We start from the raw sequence: 17,684 nt of genomic DNA, 5'->3' as shown, positions 1-17,684 counted from the left end.
ATCTCATAACAGATATCAAACAATAGAGTAGAATAAACTTAGCTAGTCAAAAACAAAAAACTTTGTTAATTATTAACAAAAAATATTTGGCTCCAACAATTTTATTAGTCCTTAAAAGAAAAAAAGAAAGAACATTTTCTAATCAACGTACTCTTGAAATTATATCTTAGCTTAGCAAGAAATGGGGATGCTGAATGATAATTAGGTTAATCTCTGAGCAGTATTTAGCTCAGCACAGAGTCTATTCTTGATTAAAAAAATATGGCTGAATCTACGCAGCAATCTGTCAAAAACTGAAAAATAAAAGTGGAAGAGCGAAAGGCAAGTGATTTAATAAGAGAGACAGTCCTAAATAGATCTAATTATCTGATTATTTGTGGTAATAATATTTGCCCCGCAAAAGCTTTAACATTTGATTGGGACTGATCTCTATCAGACAGATTAATTCCTTATTAAGTTCCAAAAGAACAAGGAAAACTGGGCTTGTTCAGCCCACTTTCTATCTTCCAAACCAGTTTTGAGACTCTAAAATTCATATATAGATATCAAAGAGTATATGTTTGCTATTTACTAAAGCATTTAGACTCAGACTTAGCCTTAGATAGACTGAATTGTCATTTTGTACACACAGAGTGTATACAAAAATCTCTAAAGACATTTTCATCTTTAAAGTGAGCAGTGATGAAATATACAGTAAGCAGCAGTGATAAAATGTAAACATAAGACTGGTATGTGATTTACAGATTCATTCAGCATTTCTTTTTAAATCTCATTTTACACAACATTCAGCAGTCTAATGGCGGTGGGGAAGAAGCTGTTTTAGAATCTGCTGGTCCTGCATCGGATGCTTTGAAGTCTCTTCCCAGAGGGCAGCAGGGAGAACAGCCCATTGTGGGGGTGTGAGGGGTCAGTTATAATGTTACGGGCACAGGACACACATCGCTGGGATGAAATGTCTTTAATGGAGGGAAGAGGCCTACCGATGATCCTCTCGGCAGTTCTCACTGTTCTCCTCACCTTCTTCCAGTCTGAGATGCTGCAGCCTCCACACCACACAGTGAAACAGCTGGTAAGAATGCTCTCTATGGTGCTTCTGTAGAAGGTGGTGAGGATGGGTGTACAAGCGCTTTTCACCATTTTGACCAGGTAGGTGGTGTTTAGAGTCCAGGTGAGGTTGTCTTGGAGGTGCAACTCGAGGAATCTTGGTTTTACACACCTAGTGGACTAAAAAATGTTTTCACAATGCAACCACAAGTTTAATCTGTCTTATTTCATAGACCAGCAGAATTAGCGATCAAGTGTTAAATGGAAGGAGAGCATAAGAGTCATACCAAAAGATGAAGATGATAACTTAAAGGTAGCCTTTAATGCTATCTCACGCTCGCTTGGCTGTGTTCAAAATGTGCACAGTCCCACACAGTCTCACCTTCATACTTTAGACCTTGAGCCGAAATATGGCATTACCTGTAAAGAAATAACAGTATTTCCTCATAACACTGCCCAATCTGATCACTTTTTATTAACCATCAAACTTAATTTAACAAAGTTCTCCCACAAAACTGGATTACAAATACAAATCAGATAATGCAGTAATACATACGTATGTTCGAATCTGTTAAAAAATTTTTTATCTCCTCTGTATCAAAGAACAATACTGAAGATGGTAACAATTGAAATTAATCCCCTTCACAAGTTAATTAATTTTTTGACTGTGTTACCTTGTCTCTGCTCACTGTTTAGACAATGCAGTGTCTTAAAAAAGGCAGACTTTGTCAACAGGAAACTGGCTCACTTGTTTAATTTAGAGCTATGTGAGGCAGCATTGGAGGTAAGTATTGAACCTGAACTATGTTTGGACTGTTTTAAACCAGTTGAAATTTCTGAGATTTTAAAACTATTATCCTTATTTAAGCCTTCAGCTTGTGATTTAGATTCAGTTCCTATCCTCCTATAGTCATTGAAGGAGGTATTCCCTCTTTTTTAGATATGATTAATCAATCCTTCTTACAGTGATGTGTACCTCAGGCTTTTAGGGTAGCCGTAATTAAACCTTTACTTAAGAAACCTTCTCTAAATCCATATGACTCGAACTACTAGACCTCTTTACTTAGCTATAATTCATTAGAAAGCAGTAATTAAACAAGTATGTAAGTACACAGACGTTACCTATTTGTAAAGTTCCATTCAGGTTTCAGAGCTCATCGTAGCACTGAAACATAGTGGAGTGTTTTGTAGGGGAGTGTTGCCCTGGTGGGTTAAGCAGTGCGCTTGGGCTCTGAGAAGGTTTCAAGTACAAGGCGTTCCTGTGCAAAACCCTTAATCCCAACCTGCTCCACTGGGCGCCACACAATGGCAGCCCACTTCTCCCCAAGGATCCTCAGATAATCAACTTGTATTTGTACCCTTCCTTTTAGATCTCAGTCCTGCATTTGTCACAGCTGATCATAATACTTTCTTTAAAAAGGCTTGAACATTCTATACGTATTAAGGGATCCGATTTTAGATATCTTACATACAGTTTGTTCTTGTTAATGATAAATCTTCCCGAAGCTACAGGGTTACCTGTGGAATACCACAGGGATCAGTGCTACGACCAGTTCTCTTTACCACATAAATGATCCAAGTGGTAGAATTCTTTGACAGACTGGGATTAATTCTCTGTTATGCTCATGAAACCTAGTTATATTTGTCGCTAAATCCTAAAGAAACTATCCCATTAAATAGACTAGAGATATGTCTTTAAGACATAAAATCTTTTTGCTTTTGAATGTAGACAAAACAAAAGATGTTTTTTTTTTTTGCACCAGAGTCTTTGAAAAAGAAGCTGATTAGCCAGTCACTTCATTTGGATGGAATCAAATTGATCTCAGATAATAATGTAAAAAAACAACAACTTTGCATTCCTTTTAATCAGGGCTTGTCATTTAAATCCCATGTTAAAAAGATTTTTAGATTTTTCTTTTTTCATGTCTGGAATATTGCAAAAATTAGAAATATCCTCTCCATAGGTGATGCTGAGAAAATACTCCATGCAATTGTTATTTCAAGGCTGGACTGTTCTAATTCTTTACAATCAGGAAGTCAAGAACTGTATTTAAATTCCTTTAGCTGATCCAAAATGCTGCAGCCAGAGTTCTGATGAAAATTAAAAGGAGAGATCATATATCTTCTATCCTAGCTTCTCTTCATTGCCATCCTGTTAAATCCACAATAGAATTTAAAATCCTCCTTGTGCATAAAGCTCTAAAGGACCAAAGTCTATCTTATATCAGAGATTTGATCATTCCTTATGTTCCTAACAGAGTACTTTGTGCTTACTAGTAGTTCCTAGAAAGTCTAAAAGTAGAATGGGAGGCAAATCTTTTAGTTATCAGGCTCCTCTCCTTTGAAACCAACTACCAAATTTAGTCCATGAGGCAGACACCCTGTCTATTTTTAAGACCAACCTTAAAACCTTTCTTTTTGATAAATCTTATAGTTAGAGTGGTTCAAGTTGTCCTTAGCCATCTCTGTAGTAATGCTATAGGCTTAGGCTACTGGGGGACAGAAGGCACCACTTTTCATCATTCTGCTTAGCTCTTTCTTTATTCTCCACGCAAGTATTTGTTAAACCCTTAACTTTATGTTTTTAACTTTTTCTTGTTATAGTAGCTGCATCCTGCCTGCTCCTCTGTTTGGCAATAAAATCTCTACAAAGTACATAGAAATTGGAAATTTAACCCTAGTTTAGACATCTGCCATGTCATCTTTTAATAGTAGTCTTTTTGCGTAAGGCTGCTCTTGGACGGCAGCCAGTGATCGAGGCATACAGGCAGAAAACTGTAACCAGTTTGACTAAAAGGCATGTTTTGCAGAGCGGTGATGACTACTCATCAGGAAGACCTTCCTCTCCTGAAGCTGTCCACAGTAGGATAGATGCAGGATAATCGAGTTGTCCAAGGGAGGTGTCTAAGTGCCACTAAAGAGCATTATGAGGCCATCACAGTCCTGTGGATTATAGTAATCCTGTCCACCAAAGTAGGGTATCACACACGTCAGTCCTCCACAGCTGAACAAGACGATGGAGGTCCCTGCTTATTGTGCCGCTGTGCTCTTCCTTCTGCTCCTTTCTCAGGGTAAGCCACTGTGGAGTTCTTTTTTTTTTTTTTTGCAGGGATGTTTATTAGCTAAACTATATAAAAAAAAAAAAACTGTTTGCTATTTCTTGATATAACAGAAACAATAATTAAAAACAGTGTAGGATCCAGTAGATTGGAATTAACATGATCTCAAGAGAGAAACAAGTGTCTAATTTTTGTGACAGAGCTGTACAGTTTAGCCTTAGAGTTTACATGTATTCATATATACAGACTTAAGAAATAAGATATATCAGTTTATTTGCAAAAAAAGGCCACAAGTTTTTTTTTATTATCTTTTTCTGATATATATAAAACCTATGGTATCTCTATGCAATCTATTTTATCTGATTTTTGTTGTTCTTTTATACATTTGTGCAGCAGTGATCCCGGTTAGATCACAGGAGGTGAGATTGCATTACACCAGTATGTAACTTAAGGTGACTGAAAAAGAGGCTTTAGATTGATTCCCCCTGTGTGTTCTCCAGGAAGAGGAGACCATCCAGCAGGTGGAAGAGCTGCAAGAGGAAGAGCTACAGGAGGAGGAGCAGCAGGTGATTGAGACGTGGACGCGAAATGTCAAGGCCTGCACCTGTGACTGCGAGTCCGTGGATTCGCCAACACGCAACCCTGCTGCTATCTCACCTGTGCCGCCGACCTCATTGCCACCACCTCAGGGTCACCTGCTGAACTGCATGCCAGGTAAGGACTCAGAAAGGCTCTCACCTCTGCTGACTTTCTGTCTCAGTTAAGAGGATATTTAAGGTGTTTCTTTTACCAGGTGGGTTTTACAGACAAATTCATGTTGACGAATGCCTCATTTAGGTCATTGGCTGAGTTTTGTTTTTCCTGAGTATTTTATTTCAGATATCTGAAACACAGAACTTGCAGGTGGTTTAAATCTCATGATCCCTAAATGCAATTATAATGCAAGTCTCATGGGTCTGAAGTGAGAGGAATCACTATCATTCACATCAATAAGATTTTCCCAGCCCTTTCTGTGCAGAATAACAGATAAAAGGGGATCAAAAGTGACAGCTTGAGACTCGGATATGAAGAGCTGCTCTGAACAAACCCGGAATGACAAACAGTGCTGGCTAATCCCATTACCTGTGCAGGAATGTGATGAGCAGATTAGCATGCTCAAAATAAGGGCTGTCCTGTCATTATGGTGTGGAGAGAAGCTTGCATCAGATAATGCTTCAATCATCATCTCCTGTCTGATCATGCTGTTCCTCCGTGGATCAAAGCTCACCGTAAGCTGGATCACCTCAAGCTATAATCTGGATTCAGTAAATCTGACCTGTCTGCTGTGTTCCTTTTGTTTGCTAATCATTTATAAGAAACGTCTAAGTTGTTCATAGACTGATTTATCCTGTGATTAAATTACACTGTTTAATAATCTCTCTTTATAAGAATACCAGTAATTTGAGGATCAGTGTAAGAGTGGCTGAATGCATCTTCTTTAAATCCTACACTGCAAAAATAATGCACGCAACCCTGCATCATTTTTAGTCTCTAATTATGCCAGGTTTGTCCGTGAGGCAGAAACACTCTCTGCTTTAAGACTAGTCTTAAAACTTTTCCTTTATAAAATAACTAAATGGAATTAACAAGAATATGTCCTCCACAGAATGCCCATACCATAGAGCCCTGGGCTTCGAATCAGGATCTGTGGCCTCGGACCAGATCAGCTGCTCCAACCAGGACCAGTACAGCGGCTGGTACTCCTCCTGGACCCCAAACAAGGCTCGCCTTAACAACCAAGGATTTGGGTGATTACAAACTGCTCTTGTTTCCAGTTAACGTCCGCTTATCCTGTCATGAAAACAAGTTTTCTTCTTTCTGTTTTTTGCTAGGTGTGCCTGGCTGTCCAAGTTTAACGACCAGCAACAGTGGATCCAGATCGACCTGAAGGAGGTGGGAGTGGTGTCTGGAATCTTGATCCAGGGCCGCTGTGACGCTGATGAGTGGATCACTAAATACAGCATCCAGTATCGCACTGTGGAAACCCTCAACTGGATCTATTACAAAGACCAAACAGGAAATAACAGGGTGGGTTCACTAAACAGTTAAGTCATGTGAAGAGAGTTACCTTGTTTATGGTGCTGTAACTATAGTGCATAGCAAAGGCGTTTCTCAAAAACTATTTCTATACAGATTTATTAATGTTTAACACAAGGGTTTTCAAGGTTTTCCAGGCCAAGGACCCCCAAACTGATGGTGATATGGAGCGGGGACCCCCTAATTATATATATTGTATGAAATTGTGTTATATCAAACTGGTCCTATAGTCACTCTATTACAGATGGAGTCATGTAACGAAAGTAATTAGCATTGATGACTGAAAGACATCTTCTGCCTCCATTTATCTGTTTACTACAGTCTGTTGAATTTATGTTAATGTGGATTTAAAGACATTTCAATTAGTGGAAAAAACTGCAGGGATGAATATAAAAAAAGTCTAATCAACCATAATTTTTGCGACCTCCACGCAGTACCTCTGTGGAGTTGAAGACCTCCAGTTTAACAAATAAAATGGAGATGGAAATTTGCTCAGTTTTACAATAAAATGACATAATACAAACTAATACCAATCCCGTCAAACATGTTTTCCCTCCTGAAATGAGGATCTCTGCAGCTCCTCCAGACCCATCACAGCCCTCTTTTTTTTCTCCCTTCCAAGCCTTTTAACTATCCCTTTGCAGATGATGGATCCAACAGAGTTCTGTGTGATGTTTAAAGCTTTAAATGTTGATTTATAATCTAACTCTGTTTAAAACTTCTTCACTGACCTCTGAGCTCTTTTTCTTGGTCCTCATGATGTTACTGATTAACTAACGTTCTCTAACAAACCTGAGGCCTTAACAAAGCAGCTGCATCTCTGCTCACATTAAAACAAGTGAGCTCTATTTACAATTAAATGACATTTGAAAGCAGGGGGGGCCACAATCATGCTTTCAATTAACATCTTCTATGTAAGTGAAACCACTCTTGGGTTTAAAGGTTTTAATGTAACAAAATGTTCATGAATATGCTTGTAAGGCATTATTATTGTGCAGCCAAGAAATGAGAATTTTGCAAGTTTTTGCAGCACTAGTGGCTCCTTTTTCTGACAGTATGCTGACAGGAAAGGGGGTAAGAGAGAGGGTAAGAGACATGCGGCAAAGGACCACAGGTTGGCTTCGAACCCGGGTCAGCCGCGTTGAGGACTAAGGCCTCAGTACATGGGTTTTGAGCACTAACCACTGCACCACCTGAACGCCCCCCCAAAAAAGGCAATATAAGATGAATCATGTTGCTGTATTTCTCCTCAGGTCTTCTATGGGAACTCTGATCGCTCCTCCACCGTGCAGAACCTGCTGCGCCCCCCCATCGTAGCTCGCTACATCCGCCTCCTCCCTCTGGGCTGGCACACCCGCATCGCCATCAGGATGGAGCTGTTAATGTGCATGAGCAAGTGCACCTGAAGGCATACAGGACTGCTCCCACCCCCATCCACCATCTCCCTGCCAGCAGGCACTTTATTTAAGGTTAAAGACAAATATTATTGGAACAACTGCTGGGAAAAAAAATGATACATGTTCAAACTTTGCTTTGGAAGATTAAACACTTTAAAAAACTTTGTACTATTTGAATCAAATAAGCTTATTTTATTGGAGATTTACTGTCACAAATGTAAACATGAATATTCTAAAGAAGTTACGCATTCGTTGAATTAAGGATTTCATATTTCATGAAAATTCCATGTTGGAAAAAAAGAAAAGTAAGCAGGTTTAACACAGACTATGCTACTAAATCGTGTCTGTAACCAAAGAAAAAGCACAAACTTTATACTCGATCTCATTTAAACAGCTGATAAACATTGCTCTGTTATAAATATTACCAAACAAGTAAGTCACACGTCAGTATTAATATAATACACGGTGCTCCTTCAGCGAAAAATGGTAAATTTGAAAGAGAGGAACGTCTCTTTGACTCGGTGTGTCGCTGGTCTCAGTCCTCACACTCACACAGGCGTCACGCTTAAGGGGACTTTATATAAACTTCCATTCATTTCTATGGCCTAACGCCCATTCTTACCTTTACTCTTTATATTACCAACACATACCTCACCGAAAACCCAAACTAAACCCAGATCAAACCTAACCCCCAACCCAAGAAGATAACTTTTCCTCATTTGACTGATTTCCACAAAGACCTGTTAATCCCCTTAATGTAGGATATTATACTAGTAAAATGTCCCCATAAGGTAACAAAACCAGCCGACACACTCGCTTTACACATGATAAACAGGAAGTGAGAAGTCATTTTACAGAGTCAGGACAATATTGCTAAGCCACAAAGGCTCTTCAGAGTGAAATATTAAAAAAATAAAACTAAAAACAAAGGTTAAGACTTGTTTCTGCAGAGCTGCTGTCATGGCACTTCATTTCCAACAAAATAACAACATTACAGGTCCACATTATCCCAACAAAGGGTTTCACATTTTCAAAAGTTCGTCCTATGTTGTTCAAATGTGTGTTATCAGTGAGAAACGCAGTGGTGCAGTAACTCCCAATCAGATCAGAGGATACCTGGAAACACTGCATGGAAGCTGAGAGGAGAGAAATACAATTTAGTTCAAGAAAGTTGGTGAAAAAAGTAACTAGAATTAAAAAGAAATAAAGCGTACTTAGCAACTTAAATTTAAGAGTATGGCAAACAAAAAGGGAAAGTTAGATAGCAAACTGTTAGCATGCCAGGTAAAGATGTTAAAATGTCTCTATTTGTACCATCCTGCTGTCTGTGCATGTTGGTAGCCCTACTTTTACAATTATTGCTTTGGCTGTAAATAAGTTTGGGTATAATGAGCTATTGCTTTTCCTCTGGTTCTTAGTTTAAAAGGTCAACTAAAATACTAAAAGGATAAGAAGGACCCACAGCACACCATGCGGTGGGGGTATAAGGTGCTTAATCTGTACTAATCTTTTGTTTTATGCAACCCTCCCCTCTGAAAAGTGTTTATTTAAAGTTTCAGTCTCAGACCGCTCAGACACCTAAAGTCCCAGGACGGCTTGGCAAACTTTACCAGTTTACTTTTTTTTAACAAAGAAATAAAAAATGAAAAATTTCTGGTCTTAAACAGCGTGTTGATAGCATCTAATGGTTGTCATAGTAACTTGCTGACCAACAATATGAAGCATCCCTTTGCTGTTTTCTAACATTGAACTTTGGAGATTATTATTACTGCACTGTAACAGACTCTGTGTCACCTCAAGGAAAGAGAAAAAAATTGCTATTAGGTTTTAAAAACATATTAAAACAACAACAACAAAAAATTATAGTAAAAAATAAAACGGTCCTAATGTGAAAATAATGTAAAATTTGAAATATTTAATATATTTCCTGTAAGATTATGCTACTGTAAAAAAGGTGGATCACCTCGGAGGCATTTTTTACACCTTTACCTGGATTTGCCATAAAATATAAGGGGGCTACAGCTTTATAATTAATTAGATGAAGCAATTGCTTTTATAATATAGAGATGATACGATTTTGAAGTAAAAAAAAAAAAAGAGAGCCAAGTAAACAAATCCAGGTGCAATGGTTGAAAGATATTTGAAGTTAACACGCACTGATTGCTTTTCAGAGCAGGATTTACAGGAAAGCGAGAAAACATATGCAAATTAGATTAAATGTTGATTAAAGCAAACAGCTTTGAAAATTAAAGGTCGACTTTGTTCATTTGAGAGCCACTGCATCACTATAAATGGCTTTTATGATCCTGTAGCTGCTGTAAAAATACTTTTCTTACAATCAGTTAAAAATGTCGCTGTTTTTATAGCAGCCAAGGGTTGTAGAGTTTTGAGTGAGTTTGTGCGTTTCTATGATAGAGTCGAACCACTTAGAGGGTCTTTTGCTTTCCAAAAACCAGGAAGGGAGCGAAGAGCCACGCCCTTTAAATGTCCTCTATCATTAACTCCTAAAAACATACACAAAGCCCTGAAATTTAACTAATTTGAATTAAAACTCTTCAACCTTTTATGATTTTTCTTCAATCATGTGATTTGTGTAATTAAATTAGATAATTAATCAGTGCATACGACTGATTCATGATTTGAAATGTGTTAGAAAATACTTAGAGCAGTGCTTCGTTATGACCCGCAGAGGGCAGTGTAGATTAAAGCATAGAGTTTAGTTTATAGTTATCTTAATTTCAAAATGGCCGCAGTTCATAAAGAGACAATCAATTTAATATCCAACAAACGAGTAGTAAGATGTAAGCTCTCGGACCGTGTGAGTATCCTACAGCCCAGAGAGATGCTGCTGCGGGTTTTCAGAAGCACATTTGTTCATCAGCAACAAGAATGACAGAGCACATCCAAAAGGTGACGCACCTGAAAAGAATTACGACCCTGGCAGAGATGGACATCATCCGTACTGACATTACCAGCCTCTGCTGTGATGACTGGCTCATCTCCATTTGCTTAGAATGCCTTAGATTTATCTTAAACTGATACTACACAGTAAAATGTACCATATTTATATATTTAATAAAATCAAAAATACTTACACTTAAAATCTACACTTTACCTATCCATATATATATATACAGATATATGTATATACTGAATCTGTAACATATTTACTTTATAATACAAATTAGATTTAGAATTACATAAGTAATAATATAAAGTCTATCAAACATGGAAGCTTTAAAAAAATTACGACATGAAAAGGCTTTTGGCCTGATTGCAAGCAGTGTTTACAACAGGAGGGTTGGTGTTTCTGTGTGTTCAGCATGTTTACAGGGGAGGTGTCGGAGCAACAGAAGGGAAGCGGGATGCTGAGGTGAGGGCGGCGAGGACTACAGAGCTGTCTCTTTCAGGTCGTTGAGGTTTGGTATGCGGGACCTGGGCTGGCGTCCGAAGCCATGCCCGTTCTGGCCCCCCTTGATGCTCATTTGCTCCGGGTAAGGGTTGCCCTCGGGGCGGCCCAGGGCAGAAGAGTGCCAAGCAGAGTCCAGCTGGCCCGGCAGCGGGTAGGCTCCCTGTCGGCTCTTAAGCTGGGGCGTGCCGACCCCTGAGTGACCCCGGGTTTCGGAGAACCCGCCCTGAGCGGAGGCTGAGTTAGGCAGCGGCTGGTAGCGCATATCGGAGGAGCCCGTCTGGTTGGAGGATGAGGAGGAGAGGTGCAGGAGCTTCCGCAGAGACTTCAGTGGCTGACTCTGAAAGACACACCATAGAATACATGAACCGTCCGAGGATTGGCTTTGTTAGACACACAGACAGTGAAAACACAGCTGGCTAATGAAGTTTAGATGTATAGTGGTTTTCTAAGTTTATAAAGGTCTTTGAAAAGGACTCCTAACAAAAACAACTGTTGTGTGTATTTGAGCTGGCAGAAGAAACACATTAAAATTAGCTGGTGGCAGAAAAAATTATATTGGAAAACCAACTTTTCCCAGACTTTCAGAGAGCTCCTCATGGGTACCAAGCCACAAGGGATGTGAGAGCAAATGTGACCCATCTAAGTTGTTATCCTCAGCATTTTTCCCATTTGTATCACCTTAAAGGTACATAGTCATGTTATGCCTAAACAAAAAAGACCACAAACCACTTGATAGTAAAATAAGGCTTTTTACTGTCACTCTACTATACTCTTTCCTGAGAGTGTTTTGAATGTCTTTTTTGAGCCTAAATGGAATTCCAGCACCGGCCGCAATGAGCTGACATAAACAGTCATGGCGCCATCTGCTGGCAATACTGTGGAACTAGCAGCCTTTGACACAGCTACCGCCTTACAGAGCCTCACCAACTAATATTAATTAAATAAACTGGTTTACATCAACTCTGGGCTCTAGGGAATCCTCCCCTTTTAGAATAACAAGGAAAAGGAAAAATTCTACCAAACCCTAGCAGAACCAATTAGTCAATATTTATATTTATAACGTTGTTTGTGTTTATACTGAGACTAAAAGGGCTGGTTATTCTCCCGCAGCAGTGTGTTGCAGTGAGCTTGTCAAAGATATTTTTGACTTATGCCCAAAATGAAAGCGTGGTCTGTGCTATGTTATTCCACAACACAAGAGGGACAATCACCAACTGGCGGTGGGTCTAGATACAGTACAGCCGAAGCAGTGAAGAAGTGGAAAAAAGCAAGGGCCAAATTTGTGCGACAACGGAGGGACATGAGGGGGAAAAAGATCCAGGATCCAGGTGGAGAAAGGGTCCCAGTGTTCTCGCGCACCTCGCTCTTCTAGCTGATCCTTCTTAACGAGTCGTTTCCCACAATGGTGATCATACAAACAAAACAAGCCGGCAAGGTACTAAACAGGAAATATACATAGAAAGAGCGGATGTAGATTTGACCAATCAGAGGCCTCCTGTCTGCAGTCACCTACAATTTTGGAGAGGTGCACCAGAGTGTCTGCGCCAGGGGCGGGGGCATATCTGCGTTAATTGCTACACACATGCAGACGACCTGGTTTCTGAGTATAAATCAGCCCTAAGAGTGGCATTAAGGGTGTTAAGTCAAACATCCATCAACTAAGTGCAACATCTAGATACCAGCTTTTCTCCTGCTTCAGTTAACCAACGTTGAAATAGTATGCCATGCGCTATTTTGTATTAGAATCCAAAACTTCACATGATTTTGAAGCCCTTTTCTTCATTACCGTCTGAACTTTCTCATTGAATTTCCTTGCACACATGGCTAGTATCTTACCTCTTTTGATAAATAAATATGAAGGGCTTTATTTACTAAGAAAATTGAGCAGAAACAAAGAATAAACACAAAAATAACAAATAATAAGCAAGCAGGATGCAGAGTTCTCATAAATGTATGCAACCAGTATTAGCTGCTGCAGTCCCATATACTTTAAATATGTCCCTTTAAATTAATACATAATTATTTCAGCACTTTGGTAGGATAGGGGTAAAGCAATGAGCAGGTGTGGCTGCAATGCCTGAGGAAATATCTCTGCTGTCTTTTATTCTAAAATCTTGGCTGGTGAAGACTCTCACTGAATAATAATGTTGAGCCAAAGCTCCATGGTTTGACTGAACAACATATGGAAAACAATTGCGTATAAAACATGATCTAGCCACTTTAATTTGATAAAGAAATGCAATTGCTTTTGCTAAAATAATACATTTATCATTAAAGTCGTTATGATGTCAACAATACTTTATCATTTGAACAAGAAGCAGATATCCTGGTAATGAGGAGACACAGATAAACTCTAGTGGTAGCAATGTTTAAAACCCATCATGATTCATGTATTCATCATAATGATTCAGAAACAAAAAACTAATATTTACGGGTAAAGGATAAGAGAAATTAAGGATGACTCACCACCTCAGTCATAACAATACAGATGAATATAAAGGCAGTGCTCGAATAAGACTATGGATCCTAAATCAAGGCTTAGATGGAGCAGATGTATTATTTGTCTCTCCACTGGTTAATCATTTTATCTCAGGATTATATTGGAATCGAATAAACATGAAAATCTCTGAGCATCCTCTTCAAAGGACTGTTAAACAGCAACAGACTGTCAGAGGCTTCATCATTATGCTGGAAATCAGACTGCTACAGGAGATCTTTCCTCCTTACAGCTGTTAACATCTGTTATAACTCCAAAAAAAACTATAAGAGTTACAACAATTTATTATCCTTTGGAATCAATAAAGTATTTCTAAATTAAACGGATTTAAATAAAACAACTAATCAATCAATCTATTAGTAACTTTTTGGAAGTTTTTCTTTTATAATTTTTTTATGCAAGTATTTTTCCGCCCAGTTTGGGTATACTAAGGTAAAATATTAAAAATAATATTTAAACTCTAAAACAAAATAAGATTTTAAATAAATATGTTTTTATTGCCTTTCTGCCTCCATAGAGAAACATTAAGAAACTGCACTCTACTGCTTAACATATCTGTCTGAAATTTTAGCATTTCCGGGATCATACTGGTAACTGGTAAAACTGGGTGCTTCTTAAGATTTCATGCTGTGTTTTCTTGTCTAAAGGAAAAAACAGTTCTTCTCATTCTGCAAAGTGTTTTGGTATTTTATTTAAAGGGTTTTAAACCATAGGCACTTTTGTTAAGACATGACCTAAAATTCACACATTATCCTAAACAAAATGTCAAATTAAACACATCTAGAAAAGAAGAACTGGATATAACAAAAAGCAAATAAACAGATGCTTTGTAGCCTACATTATTGTTTTTCAGAAGATTTTTTTTTAATGGTGATTACAAAGCAGTTTTCCCTAAAATAGTAAAACAAAAAGAAAAAAACTGGCCATAAATATTGATCTATAGTTGCTACATTTAAAATTAAATGTCTATTTAGCAGTTTTAGAAAAATCTAAATAATTTATTTGAAAGCAGTGCATGAAATATTTGACTCACTGGAGAGTGTGAATCGGCGAGTTTCTCTCTTGGCCAGTCCTTGTCCCGGTCTCGTTCTTGGTTCCTGTCTCTGCTCTTGTCGCGGCTCCTGTGGCGACTGCTCTGATGGCCAGAGGACCTTGAGCTCTTCTGAATGACCGTGTCCATCCCTTCACTGGGAGCCTGTCATAAAGGCAGATGTGGAAAAAGTACTAAAATATCATACTCAAGTAAAAGTACCAATACTTGGATGAAATATTACTCAAGTACAAGCAAAATTACCCATCAGAAAAATTACTCAAGTAAAAGTAATACATAGCTAATTTTAAATGCATTTTAAGTAATAGTTACATTACAAACAACAGTTGAACGGGGCAGGAGATCTCTCCCATGTAGTGAAAATAGGACAAGGAGTCATAAATCCAAAACTATTTAGTTTTTAATTAAAGAAAAATCTATACAAATGTATACACATGTAATGACAAGATAACACATGTCACACATGACATTTAAAACCCTTAGATAGGTATAATGTGCAATTTTAGCTCAGACCAAATTGAAGGTAAAAGTGCCATAAATTGTTGGTTCTGAGGGCCGTCCTTCTTTTCTTCAAACATTAACAACAGTTATTAATAAGCTCTAAACAAATGCAATAACAACATAAAACACGCCACACATGACATTTAAGACCCTTATAAATGTATATTGTGTCATTTTAGTGCAGAACATCCCATAAAATGTTTTCAATGTTTCAACATCAATTGAAAGTGGAATTGCCATGAATTGTTCATTCTGAGTGCCATCCTTCTTTTAACATAAACAGAGCGCCTGGTAGCCTAGATCTACATGCTGATCACGTCACTCACTGTAGTGCTTCCGGGCCCGATTTTTTTGTCTTCCTTTCGGTTTTCCAACGTTTTTTTTTACTCAGTAACAGATGGGATTTGTAATGTAACGAAATACAAAACTTCACTCAAAAAACGTAATCAAGTAAAATTTAAATTACCGATTTTAAAAACTACTTGAAAAATACAAAATACACAAAAAAACCTACTCAATACAGTAACTTGAGTAAATGTATTTCGTTACTTTCCACCTCTGCATAAAGGGGGCAACATTCACAGCGGTAAAATTAATTAAACTACTTTATGTATTTTTGACCTTCTTTTGATGTATTAATGTAATAAGAATCTTAAGTGAAAATATTCTTAAAACACAACCAAGCATTTTTTCTGAATTAAGCACTGGCTTAACTAAAAAAAACAAAATTTCTTTCTTCTCCTACCACATAAATCATTTTGTTCCGGAGCAGATGTAGCTTAGTTTAGTATTTCCAAACTATACATCCTTATCCTCCAGCTCTAAACTGCCTGATTCCCTGAGGCCAGATTGCGTGTATTTGTGCTCCGTCATCAGCAATATCTCCCCCCCTCACACCCACCCACTGTCAGCATCTGAACAAACTGCCGATTAAAAATAGAAATGTGAATGGAGTCTCAAACACTGCTTCCATGCTGCACCATTAGTGCCGCAGAGGTGGTAGACAGTTTAATATGTCGAAATATGGCGGATAAGGAACTATTCCTCCCCCACCTTCACTCCCCTTTTCATCTATACTGTTATCAAGTCAGTGGTTTGCGGAGCTTGATCCTATGCTTTAGTGTTGTTATGTTGATAATTACATACACTAAGCCAAAACCTATGCAATTCTGCATCTCTTTAGGATGAGCCAAAAATCAAAGTTTATCTTGCACATTAACTTGTACAACAATGCTTTTTCTTAAGCTAGAAACCTCTAGATTGAGAATTAAATCAGTTTAAAAGGGCAGCCTTTGAATTAAGAGTGTTTAGTCAGAGGTGGGACATAAAGAATTTGTTGGATTAAAGGGCTTTCTAAAGCTAAAACCTTAAAGTCATTAAACTATCTACACAAAAAAGTGTAAAGATGAAACTGCCTGAAGCCATCAAAGCTTTACTAGGTGATGTAATACTGATGCATTGTCAGTGGGTGGCGCGCTACACAGGTAAAGAGGGTAGGAGAAAGAAGGGTGAAGTAGGTTGTAAATAATGAACACAGGGAAAGAGATTAAAAGGTGTTTGTGTGGACTCAGAATGGAGGAGCAACACCTAGCGGGTGTAAAATCCACAATAAATTCAGTCAGAAAATAGAATTGCAACACAAAGGCCTGCCAATGTTGTTCTTTGTTTGGCGCCTGCATGTTAAGGGTGATGGAAGCAGCCTCTCATGCGCACACACACTGCCGGTGTTGCAACTGAATTTGTGACCCATCATATAATGTGACTGAAGCATCTGATGTCTCCCTTTTTTTTACTTGATCTCATCTGTTGTTTTCTTTATCTGCTGTGTGTCTGGTGCCACCCTCAGACTATTTAGCCAAAGCGAACCTGCGTCAGCGACCACCATGATAAGTGCTGTCCCAGTAGTTCTGGGAGTAATGATGTGTTCACACTAAATGGGATCTGGGCGTCAAAGCATCTGATTTAGCGTGAGGGATTGCATTTGAGTCAATGAGTCGATACAATCAACTGGTTTTCCTTAGATAGAAAACTTTGATTTTGCATCCAGTTTCAGCATTTAAGTGTTTTTTACGGCCAGAAAAAGGAAGCAGGACGTTCATATAGCGAAAGCAAGCGCCCAGAACTCCTGTCTGACACTAAGGAGTCATGAGGAGTCCCATAAATCTTTGCGGTCTATAACATATAGACACAGACTACGCCTCAAAACTTAACACAATCATTATTTTGTGACATGTTCCCTGTGACACAAACAGTTCTTTTCCAGAAGGCTGTGGTCCCAATTTGACTGATAATCTATGTCTGTTTCAATCATGCAGTGATTTCCGAAAGGTTTAGGTTTATTTCTCTCACAACAGATGACCCCAGGGCCCCCTAGTGGACTCTAATGGGTGGGTGAAAATTTCACAGTCAACAGTGAAATAGACTGAGTAGAAACTGTCCCACAGCATCATTGAACCTCCACCATGCCTAATAGGGGGAGTAAGTTGCTGTTCCACATGTTGCTTCCTTCCAAACCTTACAGTGATTCTAACTTTAAAACTTCAAGGCTAATTTTATTTGCCAAAAGTTATTAGCCATCTGCCATCAACACCCTTGTTTATAGATGTTGGAGATCGGCCTGTTTTCCAGTGCAGTCCTGTTTCTCTGA

General features: G+C 38.4%; 2 protein-coding genes across 4 annotated transcripts in view; one reads left to right on the top strand and one right to left on the bottom strand.

Moving 5' to 3' along the window:
• Nucleotides 1–4,026: 4,026 nt before the first annotated feature.
• LOC107095779 (retinoschisin-like) lies at nt 4,027–7,681 on the top strand. 2 transcript variants are annotated; one of them, XM_015392070.1, is made up of 6 exons: nt 4,027–4,115; nt 4,500–4,522; nt 4,604–4,817; nt 5,749–5,890; nt 5,975–6,170; nt 7,433–7,681. In XM_015392070.1, exons 1-6 carry the CDS (start codon nt 4,061–4,063, stop codon nt 7,583–7,585), a joined length of 783 nt encoding a protein of 260 aa, XP_015247556.1. In that variant the 5' UTR covers nt 4,027–4,060; the 3' UTR covers nt 7,586–7,681. The 2 variants fall into 2 exon arrangements, with proteins under 2 accessions (XP_015247556.1, XP_015247555.1); XM_015392069.1 differs by having other exon boundaries at nt 4,036–4,115; nt 4,497–4,522.
• A 1,475-nt stretch (nt 7,682–9,156) lies between these two features.
• Nucleotides 9,157–17,684, bottom strand: part of LOC107095772 (cyclin-dependent kinase-like 5) — an 83,223-nt gene continuing 74,695 nt past the window's right edge. For both annotated transcript variants that reach the window (XM_015392056.1, XM_015392057.1), the window contains 2 exons: nt 14,519–14,680; nt 9,157–11,325 (listed from right to left, as the gene is read on the bottom strand). In XM_015392056.1, the coding sequence (XP_015247542.1) occupies nt 10,966–11,325; nt 14,519–14,680 (522 nt within the window). In that variant the 3' untranslated portion in view covers nt 9,157–10,965. The remainder of the gene's footprint in view (nt 11,326–14,518; nt 14,681–17,684) is intronic.

The sequence above is a fragment of the Cyprinodon variegatus genome, unplaced genomic scaffold (assembly GCF_000732505.1).
Source record: "Cyprinodon variegatus isolate N-32 unplaced genomic scaffold, C_variegatus-1.0 Scaffold572, whole genome shotgun sequence".
Classification (NCBI taxonomy): domain Eukaryota; kingdom Metazoa; phylum Chordata; class Actinopteri; order Cyprinodontiformes; family Cyprinodontidae; genus Cyprinodon; species Cyprinodon variegatus.
The sequence above is the reverse complement of the archived record's forward strand: the minus strand, read 5'-3'. Positions and strand labels throughout refer to the sequence as shown.